General features: G+C 48.3%; 1 protein-coding gene across 2 annotated transcripts in view; it reads left to right on the plus strand.

Annotated features, from left to right (window-relative positions):
* Nucleotides 1-27,007, plus strand: part of SCNN1B (sodium channel epithelial 1 subunit beta) — a 41,259-nt gene that overhangs the window by 12,605 nt on the left and 1,647 nt on the right. For both annotated transcript variants that reach the window (XM_083713333.1, XM_083713334.1), the window contains exons 3-14: nt 3,316-3,634; nt 5,848-6,115; nt 7,245-7,435; nt 13,103-13,206; nt 14,141-14,304; nt 15,869-15,967; nt 19,605-19,703; nt 21,580-21,697; nt 22,813-22,888; nt 23,070-23,127; nt 23,875-23,936; nt 25,813-25,888. In XM_083713333.1, the coding sequence (XP_083569459.1) occupies nt 3,316-3,634; nt 5,848-6,115; nt 7,245-7,435; nt 13,103-13,206; nt 14,141-14,304; nt 15,869-15,967; nt 19,605-19,703; nt 21,580-21,697; nt 22,813-22,888; nt 23,070-23,127; nt 23,875-23,936; nt 25,813-25,888 (1,634 nt within the window). The remainder of the gene's footprint in view (nt 1-3,315; nt 3,635-5,847; nt 6,116-7,244; nt 7,436-13,102; nt 13,207-14,140; nt 14,305-15,868; nt 15,968-19,604; nt 19,704-21,579; nt 21,698-22,812; nt 22,889-23,069; nt 23,128-23,874; nt 23,937-25,812; nt 25,889-27,007) is intronic.

The following is a 27,007-nucleotide window of genomic DNA, read 5'->3' on the forward strand; positions in this document are numbered from 1 at the left end:
ACACTTTCCTTTCCTCTCTACTTTCCAGCCACAGTCTGCACTTGAAAGCTCTGTGTCTGAGTGTGCCCCCCCTTTTTTTTTTGCTTTCCCCACGAGAAACCACTCTTTAAATCAGAGCAAATGGCAATCCCAGTCAGGGAAGGCTCTGGAGCAAAAATGAAAAAGGGTGCTTCAAAGTGCAGACCTGTGCCTGGAAGGAACAGGGCAAAAGGTCAGTGTGGATGAGCCCTTATACCTCACAAACCGTTGTCTAAGCACTCGCTGGGTTTCTCTTTTCTTTCTCTCGTTTCGACATTCCACCTTGGGATCGACCGATTCAGAAATATGCATCCTTGGCATGCTAGAGGAGTACAAGGCGTGCCTTTTAGGACTCGCGAGGCCAATGCAAACTCCACCGCAGCCCTCCATCGGCAGAACAAAATGTACCGATGGTATCTTAAAGGCGAAAGTATTTGAAAAACATAACCTCTGGTCCTGCCCCTGCCAGGCAGCTCTTTCTTGCCTGGGAGGAATCTTCCTCCTTCAGCCTCCAGGAGAGCAGAGGCTTGCTGGGGGGCGGGGGCAGCTATGTTCCTGGCTTCCACTGAGCAGGAGGGAGGGTCTCTAGAGACCATGAAAGCTGCACCCCTAACAAGTCACAGAGGATTGGAAGGTGCCCCAAAGGGGGCTCAGTCAGTGGCGTAGCGTGGAGGGTGCAGGGGGGGCCAGCCGCACCGGGCGCAACATCTGGGGTTAGGGTTAGGGGGCGCAAATCCACAGGTTAGGGGGCGCAAATTACTTGCCTTGCCCCGGGTGCTGACAACCCATGCTACGCCACTGGGCTCAGTCACTTGTGTCCTCCTGCAACTTCTGAGACCTGTCATCAAACACGGGTGAAAGTAGTTGGGGGGGGAATAAGTGGAGGGGGTGGGGGACCCAGTCCAGTTCTTTTTCTGTACCTCCCAACATTTCTCCAATGAAAATAGGGACATCCTAAGGAAAAGTGGGACACCCCAGGATCAAATCAGAAGCTGGGACAGCTTCTCTAAATCAGGGACATCCCTGAAAAATAGGGACATTTGCAGGGTTTGTTCTTCCTTCCTCCCCATAACTCCACCATGTCTGCTTTGTGCATCTTGTTTCATTGGCACAAAGTTGGCTGTTTATCGAGCATTCATTTGTAGGGAGGTTGCTTTTGAGTTGCCCATTGGGGCATCTGGTTGGCCACTGTGAGAACAGGATACTGTGCTAGATGGTGGCCTGATCCAGCAGAACTCTTCTTCTGTCCTTTACACAATGTCAAGCACTTGTTAACCTACACTTTCCATTCCCTTTCCCCCTCGCCTCCCTTGCCGCAAAAAGTATGGGATTTGGGGGATTGCGCGAGAGCACCCAACCCACTGCTTTAACTGTGCAACCTGAATTGGCTGGTCTACGATTGGCTCCCCTGGAGAATAGTCCGGAAGCAGCCTGAGGAGTCCCATGGAAGTGTTGTTCTGGCTTATGGCACCCTAACTCCCTGGCTCTTCATCGTGAAGGCTAAAATGGCCACCACTTCACAGTGAATTGGTTTTCTGTGGCAGCCAGGCCTTGGCAGGCCATAGTCTGCTCCCCTGTACAGATGGTGGGAAAAGAGCTTTGCCCATCTGCATGGGTTTGCATAGATGGAGAAAGGAGTGGCAGGAATATCTCCTGGTTTCCAGAGAGCAAATATGAATCATTCTGGCAAAATCTAAATCCAGGGTTGACCAAAACATTTGGTGCCTTGAGTGGAAGATCCACATGGCACTTGACTTCCTACTTGATGACTCCAGCAGGGGCCCCAATCTACCACTGTCCGGTTTCTGTTCATTTCAATGAGGTTTACAGAGAACAAATTGCTGGTAGATTTTCCATACCCCCTGCTCCGGTTCAGACCCATCTCCATCCCTGTCAAGGACCATTTGTTTATTTAGTTATTTTTTATATACTGTGTTGTACTTCAAAGGAGACTCTAAGTGGTTTCGATCAATAAAATCAATACCAAAATATTCATTTAAAATTCCACTTTTTAAATGTACTGGTACCTCGGGTTACATACGCTTCAGGTTACATACGCTTCAGGTTACAGACTCCGCTAACCCAGAAATAGTACCTTGGGTTAAGAACTTTGCTTCAGGATGAGAACAGAAATTGTGCTCTGGCGGCGCAGCAGCAGCGGGAGGCCCCATTAGCTAAAGTGGTGCTTCAGGTTAAGTAACGAATTAAGTACGTAACCAGAGGTACCACTGTACAGAACAATTAGATATGATGCTCTTACAATGTAATTGTGAATATCAAGTATCTCAGACCCTAGTATTAGCCAGTGAGGTCTTGTTGGTGGTAGAGCCGATGGTGGCTGCCCAGTTGGTGTTTAATAGAATGTTCTCCCTCATTATTGACTTTCAGAAGGAATATGAAAGTATTCCTGTTTACCTAGGCATCTGATGGTGGAAGGACACTGTTCTTGGCAACCCTGAGATCCCTGAACATTTAAAACTGATTTTAAAATGATTTTTTGACTATTTTAACTGCTCTTGGAATGCTTTTTAAAAAAATGTTTTGTTGTGGGTATGATCCTGCCACGGTTTGAAATTAGCTGGGCACCAGGTGCATTTCTCACCCAAAGATTCTCCATTTGCGAGCACTTCAAAAAGTCTGGGTGCCATTTTTTGTGCCTGGCTGACACTCAAGGATTACTGAAATTATGTGCTGTGAAGACTCAAAGTATATGTTATGGACAGACACTATAAGGAGTTTAATAATAAAGAGTAGAGTGTTTTGAAAAAGTATGGTCCCAATATTTTTATTGTAAACACCAAATTAAACATGCATTGACAATTTCTGTTAACAATGTGATATTAACAATGTGTCACTTATGTGAATTGCATATTAGTTCATGTTTATGAAAATAATAAATTAAAAAGTGTTGCCTACCCCCCCCCCATGGCAACTAGACATTCTGTTTTGGCGCCCAGGTCCCAGGAGCCTTTTGGCTCCTAGCTATTCTATCCCAGTTTCTAACACTAGTTCCCACCCTGGGCTCCTCCAGGAGGAAGGGAAGGATACATAGTAAAATACATACATCAATACATAGTAAAATAATACAATGAAACAAGTATCATTGGGGGAGGGGGCCACAATAGCAGCTAGCAGGCCTCTATCCCATGATGGGGACTGGACTGATGTCTGCTTCAAACCCTAAACCGTTTTCTGTAGTGCCAGGTGGAAGATGCCAATTTTGCATTGCAAGGCAACTCTGGGTGTTGTTTTCTCAGATGGTTTTTGTTAACGGGCTCCTGTTTCCTCCAATGACAGAGCCCAAAATGACCCTGAAGAGGTACTTTGTGAAGGCTCTCCATCGTCTCCAGAAGGGTCCTGGCTACACCTACAAAGAGCTGCTGGTCTGGTACTGTGATAATACCAACACCCACGGGCCCAAGCGCATCATCCGCGAGGGACCCAAGAAGAAAGTCATCTGGTTCTTGCTGACCCTGCTCTTTGCCTCCCTGGTCTTCTGGAACTGGGGGTCCCTCATCCTAACATACCTGAGCTACGGCGTCTCCGCCTCCCTCGCCATTGGCTTCAAGACCATGACCTTCCCTGCCGTCACCATCTGCAATGCAAGCCCATACAGGTGAGCTGTTTTTTCTTCTTCCTTTTTTCTATATTTTCTTCTTTTCTTTTTTCTTATTTTTATTAAATTTTCCCTTTACAAATAAGTCCATACAACCATGTTTACAAATTTCCAGTTTTTGAACTTCCACCAGCACCTCCATCAATCATCCATTTTTCCTATCTTCACGCATTTTCTATATATAATATTTCCAATTTAATATTATCATTCCATCTCTGTTTCTTTTTTACAATATACCTTGTACTATCAAAAAACCTCCTTAAAACTCACTAGCGTTGTCTGTTCATCACATATAATTTTCAGATAATCCGTAAACTTTCCCCAATCCTCAATGAATTTGTGATCTTTCTGATATCTGATTTTTCCAGTCATTTTATCCAGTTCTGCGTAGTCCATAAGTTTCATTCTCCACTCATTCAAGGTCGGTAGTTCCTCTTGTTTCCATTTTTGGGCCACTAATATTCTTGCCGCTGTTACTGCATACTGAAAAAGTTTATAATCACTTCTATTTATCTCTCTTCCTGTTATTCCTAACAAAAAGGCTTCTGGTTTTTTTTACAAACGTATATTTAAGCATCTTTTTCAGCTCATTATATATCATTTCCCAGAAACCCTTTACCCTCTTACATTCCCACCACATATGAAAAAATGATCCTTCTTTTTCTTTACATTTCCAACACTTATTACATGTCTTTTCTTTTTTCTTAATTGTTTTTTCTTTAATTTTCTTTTTGTAGTATGAGATTGTAAATTCTTTGTAAATTCTTTGTATATGTCTGTAATTTAAATTAATAATGATTATTTTTTTTAAAGAGAGAGATGGTAGAGGACCCTGGACTAGATGGGCCATTGGCCTGATCCAGCAGGCTCTTCTTATGTTCTTAGATCAGTGGTCCTGCCTGGGGTGGTTTCCCATTGGGGCAGAATGCTAGAGTTTCCCAACCTTGTGCCTCCAGCTGTTTTTGAACTACAACTCCCATCATCCCTGACTAGCAAGACCAGTGGCAAGGGATGATGGGAATTGTAGTCCAAAAACAGCTGGAGGCACAAGGTTGGGAAACACTGGTAGACGATCCCCCTCTGGCCTTATGCAGCTGCCAGGTTGCTCTTTTGTTTTTATGTGCTAAATCAGTTTGGATTAAGAGATGCCACTTGAACCCCAAAGGGCAGCAGTTCCTGAAGCCTACCCACATGGCTGCACCTGAGGAACCGTCCTCCCTTGGGCAGCATGGCTGTGGGATCTGCTGCTCTCACTGCTTGCAAGGGTTATCCTCTGGAATGCTGCAGAACAGACGTTCCATTCTGGGGATTCCTATGCACAAAAACTATCTGCCTTGGACCTTTGAAGGCAAAAGTTCACGGTCAGTGTACACACCACCAGTCGGAAAGCAGTTGGCACCTGTGTGGCAAGAGCAGGGATGCCCAGGGGAAGGTGTAATGTTTTAGGGCAGCCTTTCCCCGCAACCTGGTGCCCTCCAGGAGTTTGGGGCTACAGCTCCCACCTGCCTCAGCTTGCTATGACTGTGCTGGTTGGGGCTGATGGGAGGTCTGGGTGTCTCAAGGGTCATAGGATGGAGGATGTTGGTAATTTAGCTGGAATTGGCAGCTTTTAGAGAAAGTCAGAAGTGGAAAGGATTTCTCCTAAAGGAGTTGGGCATCAGAGAGGAGGAGGAGGACCCTAACTCTCAGCCAGCCACTTCCTAAGTTCCAGGAAAAATTATCCACAGGATCAACTTGCTGGTGGAAATATCACTCTCTAATCTAGCCTCCCCTCCCTGCCACTTTATCCCTGACCTGAGGGTGGAATTTCTACAGTAGTTCCCACTAGTGGGGAGCAGGTGTGGGAGGAATTGGCATTCAAAGGTGAACAGGCTAGATTTCCCAACAGTGTGCAGGCTGAAACACAGCCACCCCTTGAAATTCACGTTTCTCCCCATTTGAAATTTAGTTCTGCGGCCAAATAATGTGCACAGAAGAGCACAGACAAGGATAAAGTGTGTGAATAAATGCAATTCATACAGTGAAAACTACATATAAATAATAAGTTGTTATTGTTATTATTGTTGTTGTTGTTGTTATACCAGAATGCATTATGGGAAACGGCGTTGCAAAAATGTGCCTATGAGAAGAAATTTGCACCATGATATTGTTGCATTTTCATGACATTCACAGGCGAATGGGGAGAACTGAACTTAAGTTTGGTTGCTTTCCAGATATTCCAAAGCAAAGCCCTACTTGCAGGAGTTGGACAACCTCATTGATGCTGCCCTTGAACGAATCCTGCAGCCTCCCAACAAGAACATGACTGTGTCTAGCCCAACAAACTCTAGCCAGGATCTGAACATGCAGCTGTGGAACCAGATCCCCCTGATGCTCATTGATGAAAGCAACAAGACTCATCCAGTCATCTATGACATCCTCGGAAACCACTCCTCTTTTGCAAACCTAGATGGCAAGAACTGCAAGCTAGCCTTAAAGCTGGTAAGGGGAGGGGGCCCCATGGGACCCGATGGAGGTGGTGATGGGGAAACCAGTAGGTGGGCAGGGGAAGGGCACCACCGAGTCATCCTTCTCTGCCCCAGGTAAAAGAGGGGGAACACTGGGAACATTTCACCGTATGACAGAGAAATTCTGCCTGCAATGCATAGTTGAATAATGGAACTCTCTCCCACAAGAGGCAGTGATGACCACCAACTTGGACGGCTTTAAAAGAGGGCTACACAAATTCATAGAGGAAGCTAATAGCCATGATGGATAAGCTCTGCCTCTATATTCTATATATGGCAGTGCCTCTGAATATCAGTTGCTAGAAGCCACGGGAACCGAGTGTTGCTTGTGTGCTTAGTTCCTGCTTGCAGGTTTCCCACGAGCCACAGTGGTTGGCCACTGTGAGAACAGGATGCTGGACTTTGGCCTGATCCAGCCAGCTCTTCTTATGTCCTTATGAACCCTGGATGTCTGAAACTGGAGGCAAAGGAGAAGAAGCTGCTGCTGTCTCTAGCCTTCCCCACAGCTGTTTTTGGCCCTCTTTGTTGCACCTCCATTCGAAGGGGTGGATCCGTCATCTCACCCAGTCAGGTGCCTCTGATAAAGCCACAAGCAGGCAGCAGAGGGGAGCTAAAAAAATCAGGCAATCTCTGCAGTGCTGGATCAGGCCAAAGGGGGGTCAAACAGAAGCTGCATCAGGAAGAACCCACAAGCAGGCCCTGAGGGCAACAGCAGCCCTCTCCTCACCTGCAGTTCCCAGGTGCAGCATGACCCATAGCCATTGCTAGCTGACTCTTCCATTCATTCATTTGAAACCTCATTAGAACCCAGGAAGCTGGACCGCTGGTCCATTTAGCTCAGCATCGTCTGCACTGACTGGCAGCAATGGCTCCCCAGAGTTCCAGGCAAGACACCTAGACCTACCTGGAGATGATGTCAGAGTCTGAACCTGGGACCTTCTTATGCCAAGCAGGTGGTGTGCCCCTGTCACAGGTCCCTTCCCCTGTGACTCCAGCTGCCCCTGAACATGGAGGTTCCATTTAGTGACCTTGGCTAGACCTCTTCTGCACAAATGTGCCTCCTTTTCCTTCTCTCCCTCACCACTCTCTAATTCTGCTCAAAGTGCACCAATAACGGCACCAGTTGCACCTACCGGAACTTCACCAGCGCGGCCCAGGCAGTGACCGAGTGGTACGTCTTGCAATCCACCAGCATCTTGTCCCAGAAGACAGAGAGAGAGAGGATTGATATGGGCTACAAGGCAGAGGAAATGATCCTGGCCTGTCTGTTTGGAGCAGAGCCTTGCAATTACAAGTAGGTATCCGGGGGGATCTTGCCGAGTTTTTGTTTAACTGAAAAAGCATCTTTGGCAACATAAACTCTCATTCATAAACACACACACACACATATATATATATTTAAATTTTCTGATTTACATTTCAAAATATTCATTTAAACAACCCTAAATCAATGACTTCCCTTCTTCTCTTTCTATGGTTCATATTGCATACCATAAAAGGTAAAGGTAAAGGGACCTCTGACCATTAGGTCCAGTCGTGGCCGACTCTGGGGTTGCGGCACTCATCTCGCTTTATTGGCCGAGGGAGCTGGCGTACAGCTTCCGGGTCATGTGGCCAGCATGTCTAAGCCGCTTCTGGCAAACCAGAGCAGCGCACGGAAACGCCGTTTACCTTCCCGCCGGAGCAGTACCTATTTATCTACGTGCACTTTGACGTGCTTTCGAACTGCTAGGTTGGCAGGAGCAGGGACTGAGCAACGGGAGCTCACCCTGTCGCGGGGATTCGAACCGCCGACCTTCTGATCAGCAAATCCTAGGCTCTGTAGAGCCTACAGTGCCACCCGTGTCCCCATTGCATACCATACATCCCTGCATATTTTACATGCACTAAACCATTCAGAAATCCATTGTTAAATCCATCAAAACTTATTTTCACTGTTGAATTTATCTTAATGCTACCAGCATTTTCAAATTAACACAATTTCCATCCATATATTCAGTAAACATTTTCCAGTCTTCTTTGAAAGTACATTCTTCTTGTTCTCTTATTCTATATGTTAAATCTGCAAGCTGCATATATTCCATCAATTTAAGCTGGCAACATAAACTCTTGAACTGGTAAACGAAGGAGGAGGCTGGTCTCTAGTGCATGCGGCCAAAGTCTTCCTATAGAAGGGCTGGGGGACAGGGTTGGGCCGCTGGGCCACATCCACACCCGCTGTGAGCCAAGTTTGACATCAGGTGACCGGTTCCCCAACACACAAACCTCTATGATGCCGAACAGCAACTGCTGGGGTTCCAACTGGTCACAGCAAATTCTGTCCCTCTGTGCAGGGCAAATGGATCCCCGTTTATTGAGATTTGACTGATTCTGAGCTTGAGCAGACTGGTGGGGAGAGCTGCATGGAAAATCTGATGCACAGCAGGGAAGGAGTTACTCTGAGCCCAGCAGAAGAGCCCAGTTGCTGGATCAGACCAATGAGGCCCGGCCTGGTCCAGCATTCTCCTAGCAAGCAGCACCTGGGAGCAACAGCTCTCCCCACCTGTGATTCTCAGCACGTGATACTCAGAGGCATATTGCCTCCAACAGTGGAGGCAGAACAAACCCATCATGGCCAGTAGCCATTGATAGCTGCGTCTCCTCCATGAATTTGTATCACCAGATCTGCAGTTCAAGATGACATGTGCAAGCTATGAAATGTGTGTAAGATCTGCAGGGAACTATAAATAATTTCCATTCCTTCCTTGGCTCAAATTGCACCTGAAATCCAAGGATGGTACTGCACAGTTGATCTACAGCAGACTCCACCAGTCTAGGGCCTTCCAGCGGATGTGGACTATAGCTCCCATCAGCCCCTGCCAGTGCACCTGGGAGTTGTAGTGCAGAACAGCTGGAAGGTGCCGGCTGGCAAAGGCTAGAGCCGTTTCCTAGTTCAGAGGAGATGGCTAGGGGTGTGAGCGGAGGGTGGATTTAAGGAGCTGTCCCATCCTGCTCCACCCCATCCCACTCCCACTGCCGCCTTAGTGCTTCTTACTGGCACCAATAGCCTGATTTGATTTAATTAAATTTCTAGCCCAGTCTCAAGGTTCCGAGCGGATTACTGTCTGAAAAAGGACATCCAGTGTACTGGAATCAGATTTTAATAGACCTAAAATCCTAGACCCTTGGAAGCTTAGAGGCCAGAACAAATAAGACCAGTTTGCAGAATCGCTGAAAGGAATGCAAGTCTTGGTCAGCTTCCAATGGACAATCTGCCGCCGCCACCACCACCTCTGCTCCCACCTTGAAATGGACACAACTTTTGGCCCAATATTTCAGCTGCTGCATGAGTCCCATCCAGCAGGAGAAGCAAAACTCTCTTTTTGTTGGATTGGCTAATGGTAAAAATGCTTGGCGTGTGACCTTTCAGATTACACAGAAGCCTTTTTCAGACACAGATGCTCATTGCCAGAGGAATCTTAATAAAATTTAAGAGCGATGTTCCATGTCCAGGCTGATGTCAACCTGGTAATGTTGCATGGTAATGGGAAGGATTTCTGCTTTTGTATACAAGGACTAAGAATTAATCAGCAATCTGGTCTTCCTTGGGACACTGAAGAAGGCTTCTGTGTAGCTGCAAAGTTTGCTCGCTGCCTGCATCTGAAAGATGAGGAATGTCTTGGCTTGCTCTGTAGATAGAGGGTTTTCTTTCCCTGCTGCTGAGTCACCCGTGTCCAGTACATTGCGGCTAATTATCAATCAGCAAACACTTGGGGCTATTTAATTAAACCAGGAACAGATTGGTTAACAGATTGGTTATCAGAGCCCCAGGCTAGGCGGGCTGACCTGGGCTTGCTGCAGTCAGGCTCACCTGGCCACTGGCCAGACCTCTGGAACTCACAGAAGCTCAGGACTCATTTCCTCTCTCCCTTAGCCGAAACAAGAAGGGCCTCCTACTGGCTCCCAGCACATCTGCTGGCCAGCACTGTGCTCTGCCCACATTGGCTGTGACTGCAGCTCCTGTCACATAAGAGCAACACAGGGAGGATCACAGCCTCCTCAGCCCCTGACCCTGTTGCACACGTACCGGTATCTCCTACAAAGTCAGTTCAAAGAAGCCTCAAAACTGCTCTCTCTGCCTTCCCCTTCGCCCCACAAGCTTTGGGGCAATGGAGTAGACATTCTCCTGATGTGCAATGGCAGATTTGGCCAATGCCCCATCTAGTCCAGCCTCACAGTGCTCAACTGTGTGCTGTGTGAAGAACTTATCTGTCCAGAATCTTCCAACATTCCACTTCCGTGAATTCTGCTGTTAGGAGAGAGGGAGAAAACTTTGTGGGCAGATCCTGTTTTGGAGTCAGACTTCCACAGGGGCAATTCTAGAACTGGAGGGGTCTTTGTAGAAGAGGAGGAGGAGTAGGAGGAGTTTGGATTTGATATCCCTCTTTATCACTACCCTAGGGAGTCTCAAAGCGGCTAACATTCTCCTTTCCCTTCCTCCTCCACAACAAACACTCTGTGAGGTGAGTGTGGCTGAGAGACTTCAGAGAAGTGTGACTGGCCCAAGGTCACCTAGGAGCTGCATGTGGAGAGGCGGGGACGCGAACCCGGTTCACCAGATTACGAGTCCACCCCACCCCGCTCAGCTGATGCTGCAAATCCAGAACAAGAACCTCCCTGAACCCTGGCTCTCTGGCCTGGGCTTGTGGAGTTCCAGCAAGGGAAAGTCCACGCTCCATCTCAGTTCTTTCTCAGGTCAGGGTCAAATTGCTCTTTTCATCCTCCAGACGACCTCTTGACTTTATTTGCTTGCGCAAAGCTGGCACAGTGGTTGGACTCAGCCCGGTCTTTACTGAGTGTTCCCTCTAATTTGTTTATGGGGCGGTTACACAACAAAACAAATCCTTAATCCTGGTTTGCAGGCTTCCATCAATCACCCCACACTTTTCAATGTATTTACCCACCATTTAAATAGCTGCAAAAAGTCCTCTTTTCTCTTTTTTTAAAGTGGACGTTGTGCCAGGGAGGCAGAGCACTCAGATCCGCCTTAATAGCACCAACCTAAAGCTCTTGTCTGCTCTTGAATCCCTCCTGCAAAATAGCGACACAGCCTAGAGGTCCCCGATGCATCTTCTGACTCCCCTTCTGAGATCTATCCTGTAACTCAAGCCCACTTTATTTTGCCCAAAGGGCACATTTCCCCCCTCTTCCATGGGACAGGTATCCCTACCTCCTGCTCCCCAGCCTCCCACAATCTCCTTCTTTGGTGGTTTCTAAGCAGAGCTTGGATGGCCATCTGTCAAGGATTCTTTAGCTGCGATTCCTACTTCACAGGGGGTTGGACTAGATGACCTTTGGGGGTCCCGTCCAACCATCCTATGATTCTATTCAATATGCTCCAGTTCCTTCAACCTTCCCTCACAGGACTGGTTTTCCATCTTCATTGCGCTTCTCTAAAGCTCTTGCGGTTTGTTGGCGTCCTTCAAGCGTGGTGTCCAGCACTGGACCCAGGAGTCCAGATGAGGCTGCTCTATTGTAGAACAAGAGCTGAACTCTCTCCCCTTGACTTGGAAGCCATCTTTCCATGGAGGCAGTCTAAAGCGGCCTTGGCCTTTCCTCCAGGGCTGACCCCACCCCGCTGCTTCCCGTCATTCTAGCTGAGAATGACGTTCTCTTTGGAGTGACATCTGGGATTTCGCTGAGAGCCACCCCCTCACCCCCTTCCAAGTGTCAAAAGCCAAATGTCACCCGACTGGCGCATCCCTGACTTTCCTTCTGCTCTACTTGGCTCTTCGCTCTCTTGTTTGCAATTTGCTTTTTTATCCCAAGGCCTGTCTGTCACCAGACCTCTCGGGTTCTGTTTGTGAGGACCAGAAATCAGGTGAGCAAATAAGTTTTGCCTGACGACATGCACCTGACCTTCAAGGCAGGCCCTGCTCCTTTTGTTGTCAAGAAAGGAGAAAGAAAACCCCTTTGGCCAAAGGCCATCAAGATAGCAGTTGACATATCTTTTTAGCCCTTTAGGATGTTTTGATGGGGCAGGTGTTGCTTGTAGCTCAGGGAGCTTGGTGGGAGAGGGTGGGGTTGCCTTCTGCTGCAGTTTGTGGTTTGGGTCTTTGGCTCAGGCATTTTTGAGAGCTCCCCCCTCCCTCCTCAACTGGTGCCTTGATAATATGATGCAGAGTGAGGTGGTGGCTGATGCCTCTGATCATTCACAACCAGCTTTTTTGGCATCGATAAATACAGACTATCAATTTGGGCCCGGAATGCTGCAGGGAACAGAGGAATTAGCAGTGATTGATTGATTGATTGATTGATTGATTGATTGATTGCATTTATGCCCCACCTTCTTTCCTCCAAAGAGCTCAAGGTGGCATACATAGTTCCAGTGCTTTTATTCTGGCGGGACGCAGGGGTATGCATACCCCTAAACATTTTGTGAATCTTTGTAATTTTGTCCATTTACTGTATTTATTTTTCCCAATTCAAACTATAAAATGGTGGTTTTCTTGAGACAAAATGAGAGTACCCCTAAACATTTTTTTTTTTTAGAAAAAAGCACTGCATAGTTCTCTTCCCCCACATTTTATCCTCGCAACAACCCTATGAGGTAGGTCAGGCTGAGAGGCAGCAACTGGCCCAAGGTCACCTAGTGAGCTTCATGGCTGAGTGGGGATTTGAATAAACACACAATTAATTGTGACTGTTTTAAACTGTATTGGGTTATTATCTCCCTTACTGGGTCATGCAAGCCACTATTTTGAAGAATGCTTTATTTGGGGTGGAGGGGACCGGAGAGGAGTTTAGGGAACCAAGGGGGTGAGACCTCCCCCCCAAAAAATGTTTGGAGACCACTGGTGTATTAGAGGGTCCCTCCCCAGAAGGTTTTTGTTTTGTTTTGTTTTGTTGCAAGCCAAGTGAACTGCTCCCTTCCCAAATGTGTGCTCCTCTCCCCCTTTCTCACCTGGGCTTCCTTCTGCAGGAACTTCACCCACCTCTACCACCCGGACCACGGCAACTGCTACATCTTCAACTGGGGCGTGGAGAAGAAGCCACTCATCTCTTCCAATCCTGGCGCAGAGTTTGGTAGGTAGCGCGGAAGAGGCGAAGGAACAGCCCTGACATCTGGCTTTGCTTTCCCCCTCCAAATCTGAATGCACTTGCAGGTTCCTCTGGGTAGGAAGGAGGGGGCCCCTCTGGAGTCTTAGGGTGCCATCGTGAAAAGGGCCCTGATTCCCAGGCCTCCAGGTGGAGGGAGTGATGGGGAAAGCACCTGCTGTTTAGCTGGGCGTTCCTAATCCGTTCTAGGCGGCTTCCGACAAAATATTAAAATACAGTGATGCATCAAACATTAAAAGCTTCCCTAAAGAGGGCTGCCTTCAGATGTTTTCTAAAAGTCTAGTACTGTAGTTCTTGTTCTCTTTGACATCTGGTGGGAGGGCTTTCCACAGGGCGGGTGCCACTACCGAGAAGGCCCTCTGCCTGGTTCCCTGTAACTTTCCCAGCTCTGTTTCCCAGCCCTGTGACCTTTTCACTGGAGATGCCTGGCAGAGGTTTGAACTAATGCTTTGCCCTGAAGCCATGCAGTCCTGCAAGGCCTGTGCATGGCAGGCAACCAGCCACCCCAACAGCAGGGCCGGCTTAAGACATTTTGTCCCTGGAGGCAGAAGAGCCAAGGGAGTCTTCCCTCCCAGCATGAAAGAATGTCCATGTTATTTTGCCACCTGAGGCCCTGATGGCTCTCTTTTTTTTCCTGCCTGAGTCAGCCACCTCCCTCTGCCTAATGGCAGAGCCGGCTTTGCTCCCCAGACTAGAAGAGACCACAGAGTCCTCCCCAGGCGAGGCCAGACAGAGCCAAGCCCTCTCTTCTCCTCTCCAAAGGTGCCTGTTGCAGCTAGAATGAGGCTCAGGTGGGGACTTTGTGTCTCTCTTTGTGCCCACCCCCCACTGCCGATTCCAGCTCCCACGCTGCTTGCTGGGGGCCGCAGGCTGACGATTGGTCTTTGCTCCCTTTGCCCAGGGCTGAAGCTGATCCTGGACATCAGCCAAGACGACTACATCCCCTACCTCACCTCGACGGCCGGGGCCTGGCTGATGCTGCATGAGCAGAAGACCTTCCCTTTCCTGAAGGATCAGGGCGTCTATGCCATGTCTGGGACAGAGACCTCCATTGGCGTCTTGGTGGTAGGTGCCTGGCATGTCCCGACTGTTCACAGAACTTGGGGCGGGGATGGGAGTGGCTGAGACTCTCTTGGGTCCAGCCAACTTGGGTCCAGCCAGTAGGGAGGTGGGACTCTGCTTTGTTGTTGTTTAGTCATTTAGTCGTGTCCGACTCTTTGTGACCCCATGGACCAGAGCACGCCAGGCACTTCTGTCTTCCACTGCCTCCCGCAGTTTGGTCAAACTCATGCTGGTAGCTTCGAGAACACCATCCAACCATCTCGTCCTCTGTCATCCCCTTCTCCTTGTGCCCTCAATCTTTCCCAACATCAGGGTCTTTTCCAGGGAGTCTTCTCTTCTCATGAGGTGCCCAAAGTATTGGAGCCTCAGCTTCAGGATCTGTCCTTCCAGTGAGCACTCAGGGCTGATTTCCTTAGGAATGGATAGGTTTGGTCTTCTTGCAGTCCATGGGACTCTCAAGAGTCTCCTCCAGCATCATAATTCAAAAGCATCAATTCTTCGGCGATCAGCCTTCTTTATGCTCCAGCTCTCACTTCCATACATCACTACAGGGAAAACCATAGCTTTTACTATACGGACCTTTGTTGGCAAGGTGATGTCTCTGCTTTTTAAGATGACAGGACTCTGCTTTAGGAAGACTCAAACGCCAAGCCTTCCTTGGCCGAAACTCCTCCCCACCCTGAAGCCAAACTTTATCCAGCAAGACAGAAAATCAGGGTGCCTGTTTCAGTACACCTAAAATCCAGTTTCACCAAGAGTCGGGGCAAGAGGGAGTGTCCTTCCTTCTTGCTGTCCTGCAATACCAGTTCCTGGGAACCGCGGGCAGGTGCAGAAGGTGCTTGTGTTCAGGTCCTGCTTGCAGGTTTCCCATTAAGGCATCTGGTTGGCCAGTGTGAGAACAGGAGGCTGGACTAGGTTGGGCCCCTTTGGTCTAATCCAAAAGCAGGTCTCTCCTCCTGCTCTTATGGCACTGTCCTCTGTCGGAGGCAGTACGCCTCTGAATACCAGTTTCTGGGAATCCCAGGTGAGCTGAATGCTGTTGCTTGTACAGGAGGCTGGATAAGATGGTCCTCTTTGGCCTAGTCCGGCACCCAGGCTTTTCTGATGTTCCAACTTTGCTTGCAAGGCTGCGTACACATGCTCCTGTTTATTCTGCATCAAGCGTGCTCCCACAACTGGTTTGGGAAGAGGCGTGCACGTGACATTAGCCAATCCATACCTATCCTGCCGTTTCCTATGAAATTCTGCGTTATGGTGCACTTCCCCACAAAACCAGCTTTGATCTTAATTGAGAAAAGTACGACCTCGCTGTGTTTTCAGCCCGGGGAAGTGTACACAGCCTAAGACTTCAGGAAAACATACAGATGTTTCTGGTGTCTTCTTGACTCAACAAAACAGAGACTTTTGCATGCAGGGAGCAAAGTCCCCTTCCTCTCTTCATTTCAGGGCTGTGTCAATGCCTTTCAGGGATCTGGTGCTTCTTTTATGGGGTGGCAGGAGAACTGAGAGCAAGAAGCAACTGTTCGGGGATCCCGCCTGCCCTTAAGATTTCTTTCATTCTTTCTAGGATGAACTTGTGCGGATGGGAGCTCCTTACAGCGACTGCACAGTGAACGGGTCAGACATCCCTATAAAGAATCTGTATCAAGACTATCCTACTTACCAGGTAATGATTTCTCCACTTCACTCCAATTGTCAATTTAGTATTAATTTATCATCGTCATCCTCAAGCCCTCCACCCTAAGGTCCCAGAGTGGGTTGCAACAATTAAAACACAGTTTAAAACAGTGATTCCCAATGTGTGCTACCCCCTGCGGGGCTGCAGGATTACCTAAAGGGCTGCTCAGAGGCAAGGGGGCAGGGTGGGGTGCTGGAGGTGTGAATAACTATCAGACTCTGAAAAGCTAGTATCACAGGATCAAGTCTGTCAGTTTTGTTAATGAAGCTAAATATTTTAAACTTGATTTTGAATAAATTGGCAGTTAATGGTGACTGTTTTGAATTGTGTTGGGTTATTGTCTTCCTTACTGGGTCCTGCAAACTGCTATTCTGAATAATGCTTTTTATAGGGTAGATAACACTGGGGATGAGTTTATGGAACCAAGGGGGCAGTAGCCCAAATGATCTGGGAACCACTTGTCTAAAACAACTCAGAGAAGGGAAACAGCTTTCAGTGCCTGCTCTCTTGATTTTAAGTCACCCTGAGATCAGATGTCTTTCTCTGGGCAGTTGGTTCCCAAAATTCAAGACTTACTCTTAGGTGAGTTTTGATACGGAAAGGGGGGGAGCATGTCTTCTTTACCTTCTTCTTCGCTACAATATATCCATTTATTCCCAATTGTCAATGTCAAAAGGGACTAAAATCTATAATCCCTCAAGCAAGGTGTCAAGACCCTAATCCTGTCAAATCGCTCTGATCAGTCTTTCCTCCAGGCAATGTCAGGTGGCAGACTGGACCATTGTCTTCTCATCCCCAATACTCAGGAAGTGTTTATCTGCGCATATCTCCGACTCTGCATATTCCCCCCTCCCTCCTCCATATGTTAATCTGTGTAACCCAACCTCCCTTTAATATTTCCAGTTACAGATAGGTAGCCGTGTTGGTCTGCCATAGTCAAAACAAAAAAAATTCCTTCCAGTAGCACCTTAAAGACCAACTAAGTCAGTTCTTGGTATGAGCTTTCGTGTGCATGCACACTTCTTCTCCAGTAGCACCTTAAAGACCAACTAAGTCAGTTCTTGGTATGAGCTTTCGTGTGCATGCACACTTCTTCATTTAATATATTCATGATGTAATCTGTGTAACCAAACCTCTCTTTAATGTATTAATGTATTAATGACGTGTTTTGCACTGTATTCTGGGACATGGGGGGAGTTTCAAAAACTCATGTCACCCCTTTCTCACTGTTCAATCTCGCCTTGAACCTGTTGCGCAATAAACTTGGATCTTCTGCAGTTTGCTCCTGTCTACGGCTGAGCTCATTTTCCTCCGCAGGGACCCACGGACTTAGTCCGATGAGCTGGGTGGCAGAGCAGCCTCGCACCCAGATTTTTGCCGTAACAGTTTGGAGGCCAGGAATCAGCTTAGGAACCTGCAGGTTATTATATATATATATATATATATATATATATATATATATATATATATATATATACGTACGTACGTATGTATGTATAACAGCAAAAATGAACAAATGGGAGTGTCCTTGAGCATGTGCAGAGTGCATTTCCCTCTTCCCTCTGTGTTGTGGGGCACTTTTGCCTCCTGGCCAGAGTAGCTCCCAAGCATGCGGGGTGGTTTTGTTTGTTTGTTTGGAAGTAACCCATAGCTGTGATTCCCGCATTGCAGTGGTTGGAATAAATGCCCTTCCAACTTTACAATTCTGTGTTTCCCCTGATGAGCAGAGGCTGCCTCTGCAGAGCAGAGCGGGTGGCTTGAGTGGTGGGGACTCTCCTTTGCTGGAGGCCTCTGCTTCTGCCACGCATATTGCTGCTGCTGCTGCTGCTTTCTGCACAGCAAGTCGAAGGGCAAGTTTCCCAGCATTCCTCCCCTCTTGCACAAAATCCCAACAACTGTAAATTGAAAAGCCAAAGTTTGTTTCAGCCAAGGGGCAGGAGGCTGGAGAGGGAGCAGCCGGCTGCCTCCTCCTTTCCCAAGTCCCTAAGTACGTCTCCGCTGCTCTAAATGTGTCTCCGAGAAGGAAAGGCTGGCGGTCGCCTCCTTCCTTCGACTCCTGCTCATGTAAACTGTTTTCATGTAAACAATGGCAGACAAGCCCTCCAAACATGGAAGGCGCAAGGTGTTTGGTTTCTTCCATAGCCCAAGGCAACTTGCCTTACTCTGCCTTGGCCGCTCTGCTTCCTGGGAGGGGAAATCACCACTCATGTTGTAAAGGACATCAACAGGTTTAAAAGCCCAGTAAAGTCTATAGTGGAAGAACGGCTGGTAAATAATACCTGTCTGATGTGTGCCAAGAGGCGAGAACTTCAGTAGCGCAGATCAACTATTAACTAGGAACATAGGAAGTAAATGCTCTACTACCAGTGAGCGACGGTCCTTCCCTTAAAAACAACACAAGGTTCCAGTCCTCTTTGTTTCTGAATCAAGGGCTGATTTAAACTGGGACATAGGAAGACACCTGGTCCATCTAGCTCAGTGTTGTCTACACTGACGGGCAGCAGATCTCCAGTGCTTCAGGCAGGGGGACATTCCTAATCCTATCTGAAGATGGCATTTGGGATTGAACTGGATCTTCTGCCATTGAGTTAAGCTGCCCTCTGGATGTTTTGCATTACAACCCTTCTCATCCGCCCCAGCCACCAGTGGCTATGTTTCCATACAGCCGGCTGTGGCTGATGTCCAAAACATCTGGGCAACACCAGGCTGCAAAAGGATGGACTAGGAAATGTAGGGACATTATAAAATCTTGGGGGAACTTCAGTCCCAAACCCAATATGCACTTTTTTGCCCATTCCAGGCTTAGGATGAGTCAGGTTTTTAGACTTAAGGAAGCCTCCTAGTCTGCAGAAGAAGCTCTCTTGCCAAGATGAGGGACTAGGGAGCTGGGTCACAACAACTCCTAAGTCCTGTGATGGGATGTTGGGTAGATTCAGATAAATGGAGTTTCCCCAGTGCTTGGGGGCAGGGTTGGTTGGGCTTTTTGCCTGATCCCTCCACTTGGAATTGAGTGGAATCAGCTTATCTGGTTGTCGGTCAGGGATTCTTGAGCACTGCAGGGGGTTGGAGAGAGAGAGATAAAACTTTATTCGCATTAGCCAATGGCCATAGCAACAGTAAAACATTACAGTATACGCAGAAAAGGAAATTTGATATAAAAGCACAATTTAAAGTCTTGAATCAGCAGTCAGTTAGTGGCCCTTATTCTGATTGCCCCTGCTATGAACCTAGCAACCTTTGCTGTTATCTGCTCATTTTGATCTGATAGAAGAAAGGACATTGTGGCAGTGGTTGAGCGCCCTGGGATGGTTAGTAGGAGTAGGGTGGTGATCTCGTTCCTCAGTTCTTTTTAGAGAGTATAGGACAGGGCAAGGGGTTGGACTAGAAGACCCTTGGAGTCCCTTTCAGCTCTGTAATTCTACAATCCTAGGATCTGGTCTCAGCAGGAGGAGATACGGTGGAAACCTAACTCACCTAGGTTGCCCTCTTCCTCAGGGACAGGTAGCTGGGGCAAGGGGCAAGGAGGATTTCCTGACCCAACAAATCCAGAAAGGTTTTACTTCTCCCCTCCTCCTCCTCCTCCTCCTCCTCCTCCTCCTCCTCCTCCTCCTCCTCCTCCCTATAGGAGGAAACAGTGCCGACTGAGCCCTGCTCCAACTGCACTATGGAAGACCGCAAGGGGAGCTCCACAGGAGGGGTCTACAGGACAACCTACTCCATCCAGGTAAGTAATACAGACTGTGTTCTGTTCCCCCTCAACCATCCAGTCAAGCAAGTTTGTCCCAAGTTGTGTCTCCTTAGCAACTTTTGATGCAGTTTCAAGAAGGTCCGATAGTGGTGGGTTGCTGAGGTCATGGTTGGACCTGACCCAAGGTTTGATTTACCTGTTGCAGCACTCTAAGCCAGTGTTTCCCAACCGGTGTTCCGCGGCACACTAGTGTGCCGCGAGACGTTGCCTCGTGTGCCGCTTGGGAAACACTGCTCTAAGCGAGAGGGGACTCTGCTCAGGCTGCATCCGCCGTGCGCGAGGGAGGCGCTTCCTCTCGTGAGGGAGGCGAGAAGAAGGGAGGCGGGGCCGAGCAGGCGGATTGGCCCGGCGGTGGCCATGACGTCACCCTGCGCGCGGCGGCAGATTCGAAACTCCTCAGGCGCAGGCGCGGCTGGAGCAGGAAGGCCGCTCTGCTTGAGAGGAAAGAGAGGGAGCCGCCGCCGGCGGGATGAAGAACACCGTTCCGCGGAGCACCGTGAAGAAGCTGCTGAGCAAGCACAAGCCGCACTTGCCTCAGGGTCTTACTGCCCACCCGCCTCTGTTTCCTTGCTGTGCTTGCTCAAACGGAACAAAGAGCAGGGAAAGCCCCTCCCCTCCAGGCAAGCAGGCAGGAGGGGGGGAGAGAGAGAGCGCGTGCGAGCTGGCTGGCTTGGGTGAGTAGGTGAGGGAAAACTTTTGCCTTCCTTTCCTCCCTCCCCGTTATACCCCTCTCCTGCATTCTTAGCCAGCTGCTTCTCTGCACACCCCTCTCGTGCTCCTTGTCCGTTCTGTGTTTTTCCTTCCCTCCCCACTTAAAATGTGGTTTAAAAGCATGGATCCACATGGATCCTCAGGATCTTTGCATTGGGTCACCCCAAATTCACCAACAGATCACATAGCATGTCCATGGCTACAGCCTGCCCTCCAAAAATCACGCACCCACTGTTGCCTGGGGCTGCAGTGGTGCAAAAATGTGGTTACAAAACATGGATCCACATGGATCCTCAGGATCTTTGCATTGGGTCACCCCAAATTCACCATCAGATCACATAGCATGTCCATGGCTACAGCCTGCCCCCCCAAAATCACACACCCACTGTTGCCTGGGGCTGCAATGGTGCAAAAACGTGGTTACAAAACATGGATCCACAGGGATTCTCAGGATTTTTGCATTGGGTCAGCCCAAATTCACCATCAGATCACATGTCTGTGGCCACAGCATGAAGCACAAAAATGATACATCATTAATATTCACTGCCCACGGCGGCAGCCAATCGGCTGCCGCAAAGGGCGGGCCCTCACAGGTTCACTGAATAAAGTATTTTATAATTTTTCATATTTCTGTTTACTTACTATTTCATAATAAAGTAATTATAAAATACTTTATTTGTGTTTATTTGATTCCTATTAAAGAGAGTTACTTTATATATAGTCAATATAGGCACAGAGTTAATTTTTTAAACATTTTCTAATGGTGGTGTGCCTCGAGATTTTTTTCATGAAACAAGTGTGCCTTTGCCCAAAAAAGGTTGGGAAACACTGCTCTAAGCCACTCCTGGCTAGAAATACAGGTGATGTCCTTTCTCAGTTGGTCTCCCTCCTCACATGGGCGATGGAGGCTGAGAGAGAGACTTAATCCAAGGTCCCCTCTTGGAGGGATAGCTCAATCGGTAGAGCATAAGGCTCTTAATCTGAGGGTTGTGGGTTCGAGCCCAACGTTGGGCAAAGGATTTCTGCATTGCAGGGGGATTGGACCAGATGACCCTCATGGTCCCTTCCAACTCTACCATTCTATGATTCCAAGTCCTCTTGGGAACTCGCTGGCTCTAAGCAGAGTCCTCTCTTCCTCCAGGCTTGCCTACGTTCCTGCTTCCAAGCTTGGATGGTGAAGGACTGCAACTGCTGCCACTACTCCTTCCCTAGGGTCCAAGGGAAGCCTTACTGCAACAATCAGGAGTTTCCAGACTGGGGTGAGAATGGACACAGAAAGGATGCGGGGGGTGCTCCCCTTCTTGGGGAAAGTGTGTTTGCCCTGCAAACACAGCCCAAGCAGTCCAGCTTCCTTGTTTAGTTACAGCGATTTGGTTTATTTAGTGGGTGTTGGATATTGTGTGTGTTCCACCTGTGTAAATGGGTCATTGAGCATGATGGATTAGTCAAGCAAGGAAGGGACACTGGGAGCCCGGGCAATGCTTTGAAAGGGCCAGGAATTAAAACTCATGCATCTGTTTTTGTTTTGAATGTCTTTCCATCGTTTGGTGTGTGTTTTAAAAAGCAAAGTGTCAAAGCTTGCAATTTTAGATTCAACTTGTGAAGATAATCTGTTTTGTTTTATTTCATAGAGTCTTTATACACCACTTAATCGTAAAAACACAACCCACCTCAAAGTGGTTTACACAAAAAAAGCATTAAAAGTGTAAATCAACAACAATAATTTAAATGTTTGAAAAGTTTAAATAACAATATATTGAAGACAGTTTTAAACAATTATGTTTTCAGCAGGTGTGCAGTGAAGGTGCCTGCCTGATATCAATAGGCAGGGAGTTCCAAAGTGTGGCCACACCATAAGGTCAAGTTCTTATGAATGTGGGACAGGTTGCCAGAGCAGTGTGGACCTTCAGTTCCGCTCTGGACAACAGCAGCTTGATTTGGGGTGAGGGCAGTGCCGGATTTACGTATAAGCTAAACAAGCTATAGCTTAGGGCCCCCCACAAAATTTAAAGGAAAAAAAACCTGGATGTACATTTCCAAAATATAAGATAAACAAATAAAATACAGCAACAGTGTTTCTAAATGGCTTTAGATACCTATTAGGTCCATAAATTACCATATAGCATATATTCAACACAAAAAAAACCAGGGACAATTTGTTGTTGACAAAGGACAGCTGGACCCATTACCTTCAGTAGCTTAGGGCCCCATCAAACCTAAATCTGGCCCTGGGTGAGGGAAGCAGGCATCACAGGAACAATTCTCCCCCCTTTGGCACTTCCATGAGCTTTTAAGCCCCGCAAATTCAGCAGGGAGAAAACAACTCCACTCAAGTTCCTGAAAGCAAAGACTGTGCTTTGTTTGAACTCTGCAGCATATTGCTTCTCTGAACTGCGCAACCAACTGGAGATCCGCCAGACCTGCATCGAGTCTTGCAAGGAGACCTGCAAGTAAGTACAGGCGGCGTCCCACAAAGTTCCCGAGGCGCAGAAGTCCTGCTCTCCCGTCTTGCACTGACCCCTGGGCCTCTCCAGTGGGGCAGCTGGAATAACCCAGCTGGGCTTTGCTGTGCAAAGAGATGGGGAAGGGGGGACAGGGAATGACAACTCTCTCTCCTTCCTTTTTTGACAGCAACACCCAGTACAAGATGACTATCTCCATGGCTGACTGGCCTTCTGAAGCTTCTGAGGTGGGTCTCCTGGAGAAGCTTTTGGCTTCTGGATGTTCTGAAGATCTATTTGCATGGAGCTGGGTAGATGCTTAGATGGTTGGGGCTTTTAAAGTAGCTCAGTCCCGGACTCGGATGCATAAGATTAAATTTATTTAAAAAACATAGAGAGAAGTGGCTCTCTTTAAAAGGGATGAAATTTATCCAATAGGGAATGTTAAAAAAAAAAGCTCCTGTTTTAAGAACATAATAGCCTGCTGGATCAGGCCAAAGGAGTCCCATCTAGTTCAGCTCCCTGCTTTCACAGGGACCAACCAGATGCCCCATTGGGAAGCCTGCAAGCATTCTCCCCTCGTGTAGGTTTCCAGCAACTGGCATTCAGTAGCATTGCTGCCTTCATCCATGGAGGTAGAGCATAGCCATTGTTGCAAATAGCCATTGATAGCCCTCTTCTCCATGAATTTGTTTAATCTTCTTTTAAAGTCATCTAGGTTGGTGAATATCACTGCCTCCTGTGGGAGGGAGTTCCATAGTTTAACTGCATGAAGAAGTACTTTCTTTTATTTGCCCTGAACAGATAAAAGTGCTTTATGCTTCTAAAAATGTACCCACGTCAGAAAGGCAATCAATTAATTCATTTACATTTATTCATTTGCAAGGCACCTGACGTTGCATGTACAAGTAAGAAAAAGGGGGGCGGGACCTGCAAACAGATGGCAGTCAGAGCATCCCTCCTTCCAGAAACCTTATTTTGTTTCTTCTTTCTAGAACTGGATATTCCATATTTTATCCTATGAAAGAAATAAGTCACGCGATATCACTGTGGACAGGTGAGTAAAAGCCAGCTGCTCCCTGAGCCGCAAGGAGTGGGTGGGGAGACACAAGGAGGAGGGCTGGGGGGGGGGGTTAGACAGGGAGATGCAGAAGAAGGGAAGGTAAAGGTAAAGGGACCCCTGACCGTTAGGTCCAGTCGTGGCCGAGTCTGGGGTTGCGGCGCTCATCTCGCTTTATTGGCCGAGGGAGCCAGCGTACAGCTTCCAGGTCATGTGGCCAGCATGACTAAGCCACTTCTGGCGAACCAGAGCAGCGCACAGAAACACCGTTTACATTCCCACCAGAGCGGTACCTATTTATCTACTTGCACTTTGACGTGCTTTCGAACTGCTAGGTTGGCAGGAGCAGGGACCGAGCAATGGGAGCTCACCCCGTCATGGGGATTCGAACCGCTGACCTTTTGATCGACAAGCTCTAGGCTCTGTGGTTTAACCCACAGTGCCACCCGCGTCAGAAGAAGGGAAGGCAGCTAATTAAGCTGGCAGCCTGGGGCTTGAGAGACAGTGTGGTGCAGTGGTTAGAGTGCCAGACAAGGACCTGGCTGACCTGAGTTTGGATCCCTACTCAGCCCTGTATGGAGCAATCTTAGGGCAGCTGCTGCCTCTCAGTGGAACCTACCTCACAGGGTTGTTGCAGGGATTCAGTGAGAAGCGGGAAAGAAGCATGTACGCCACCTTGAACCCCTTGGAGAAAAGGGTGGGCTATGAATGCAGTAAAAAATCAATGTGTGGTAGAGGCAATTTGGCTCCAGGGCTTGGAAGGGCCTGAGGCAAGAACTCATCCAGCCCTTGCCCCCCTCTCTGGCTGCTCCTCATCCCTGCCATCTAACTGTTTGCCAGGCAGAGAGCAAGCAGGGATCCATCAGGCTGTGGCCTCTCCTCACCACCTCCAGGATCAAGCAAATAGGGAGGAGGGGAAGGGAGCCATCAGCAGATTCCCAACCACACCAACCCATAGAGCCAAGGTATGTGAGATGAAGGCTCCTTCTCCAGGGAAGTTTTTGTGATGCTCAGTTGCTGAGGGCCAAGCCCAGGGCGCTGTGCTCTCCCTGCTCCCATCAGGCCTTCTTGGGATAGTTGCTGCTCCTTTTGCATGGCTCCTTTTTTTTGCGTCTGCTCTGGCCACAAAGCACAGGCGAGAACCACCAAAGCCCCCTCTGGCTTCTGAGACTCGCCCAGCCTAGCTGCTCTCCCTGCTTTCTGAGCCCCAGGAGGTGCCAATCCTCCAGCCCCAGAACCCACTTTGGAAAGCTCTTGTGGCAAAGGCAGGCCTAGGAGGAATGCGCTTCTGCCAGCCCCAGCTGTTCCAGGCTGAGCATGGTCCCTTGCAGCAGCTGCCGCCACCGCATTGCAAGCCTTTTACCGCCACCGATTGTGAAATTGCAGCTCTGCAAAGTGTCTCAGCCTTCTCCCACAAACTGCAACCAGTTTGATCTCGGCTGCTCCGGAGCAGCCAGAAGTTGGGCGACTGGCCCCAGGTTTATAGGCCCGCTTTGCAGCTGCTGCAGCTGCCACAGCCTTGTTTGCCGAGCCTTCCTGTGTGCCACGTACACCAGAGCCACCAAGTGAGAGTGGGCTGCCTGTGGTGTGGAGAAAATGGATAGGGAAAAGTTTCTCCCCCTCTATGCTAACGCTCAGAAGTCGTGGATGTCCAGTGAAGCTGGGAGATTCAGGACAGATGGAGGAAAGTATTTCTTCGCACAGCACAGAGAAACTGTGGAACTCGCTACCACAGGAGGCAATGATGGCCCCCAACTTCAGGGCAGGAGCCTGTAGGAAGGGAAGGGCAGAATTTCAGGCAGCAGCTTATCAGGCCTGGTGAATGAATGTTTGAGGAAGAGGAGCTCATTGTTTCTCCTCTCGCTTCCCGCAGGAGTGGGATCATCAAGCTCAACATCTATTTCCAAGAGTACAACTACCGAACCATTGTGGAGACAGCAGGGACAACTGTAAGTGGGCTGGGTCCAGAACCCCTTGCTCAGCCTATTATATGAAGCACAGGGTGGGGGGTTGTATAATAGTAATGAGGGATGCATTTCCTCTGCCCTGGAAATGCATTTCCCTTCTCTCAGGTGCCTCCAGGTTTGGCTTTTGTTTCTGAGTTGTCACAGAAACTGTCTCAGGGATGCTATTATTTCACATGTTGCAAAGGGTGAGTTGTGGCCTCTGGGGAAATACTGATTTGGTGTTAAAGAATGGGAGCCGTCTGTGAGCAGGAGAGCTCTCCAGGACTATGATGATATGGGAAAGACCTCAGAGCTCATTCCAACTTTGGAATAAAGACAAGCTTAAACTGTTCACTCTTCAGCTTTTGAATCTCCAGCACTCCCCCGATAGTTTATTTAAAAGCTGAAGTCTTGTTAGTTTCCCCTCTGAAATTGGTTGTGTCCTTGGCTGGGAATACAGTGGTACCTTGGGTTACATATGCTTCAGGTTACATATGCTTCAGGTTACAGACTCCACTAACCCAGAAATATTACCTCGGGTTAAGAACTTTGCTTCAGGATGAGAACAGAAATTATGTAGCGGTGGTGCAGCGGCAGCAGGAGGCCCCATTAGCTAAAGTGGTGCTTCAGGTTAAGAAAAGTTTCAGGTTAAGAACGGACCTCCAGAATGAATTAAGTACATAATCCAAGGTACCACTGTACTACAATACAGTCGTACCTTGGTTGTCGAACGGAATCCGTTCTGGAAGTCCATTCAACTTCTGAAAATGTCCGACAACCAAGGTGTGGCTTCCGATTGGCTGCAGGAGCTTTCTGCACACAACTAGAAGGCACAGAAGCCACACTGGACGTTCGGCTTCCAAAGAATGTTCACAAACCAGAACACTCACTTCCGGGTTTGCAGCGTTTGGGAGCCAAAACATTTGGCTCACAAGGCATTCGGAATCCAAGGCATGATTGTAAAATTGAAAAGGACATAAATAAGGGTTTTTGTGATTAAAGTCCAGTGAGGAAAACTTGGATACAAAGCCTATTCCATCCTCTGGACTTGTTCCACTGGAAGGCCATCCTCAAAGCAAACAGTTCCCCCCCTGGGGTCAGGATCCCCCTTACCTCCCCCTG

This window comes from Podarcis gaigeae, assembly GCF_964106915.1.
Source record: "Podarcis gaigeae genome assembly, chromosome: 14".
Lineage (NCBI taxonomy): Eukaryota > Metazoa > Chordata > Lepidosauria > Squamata > Lacertidae > Podarcis > Podarcis gaigeae.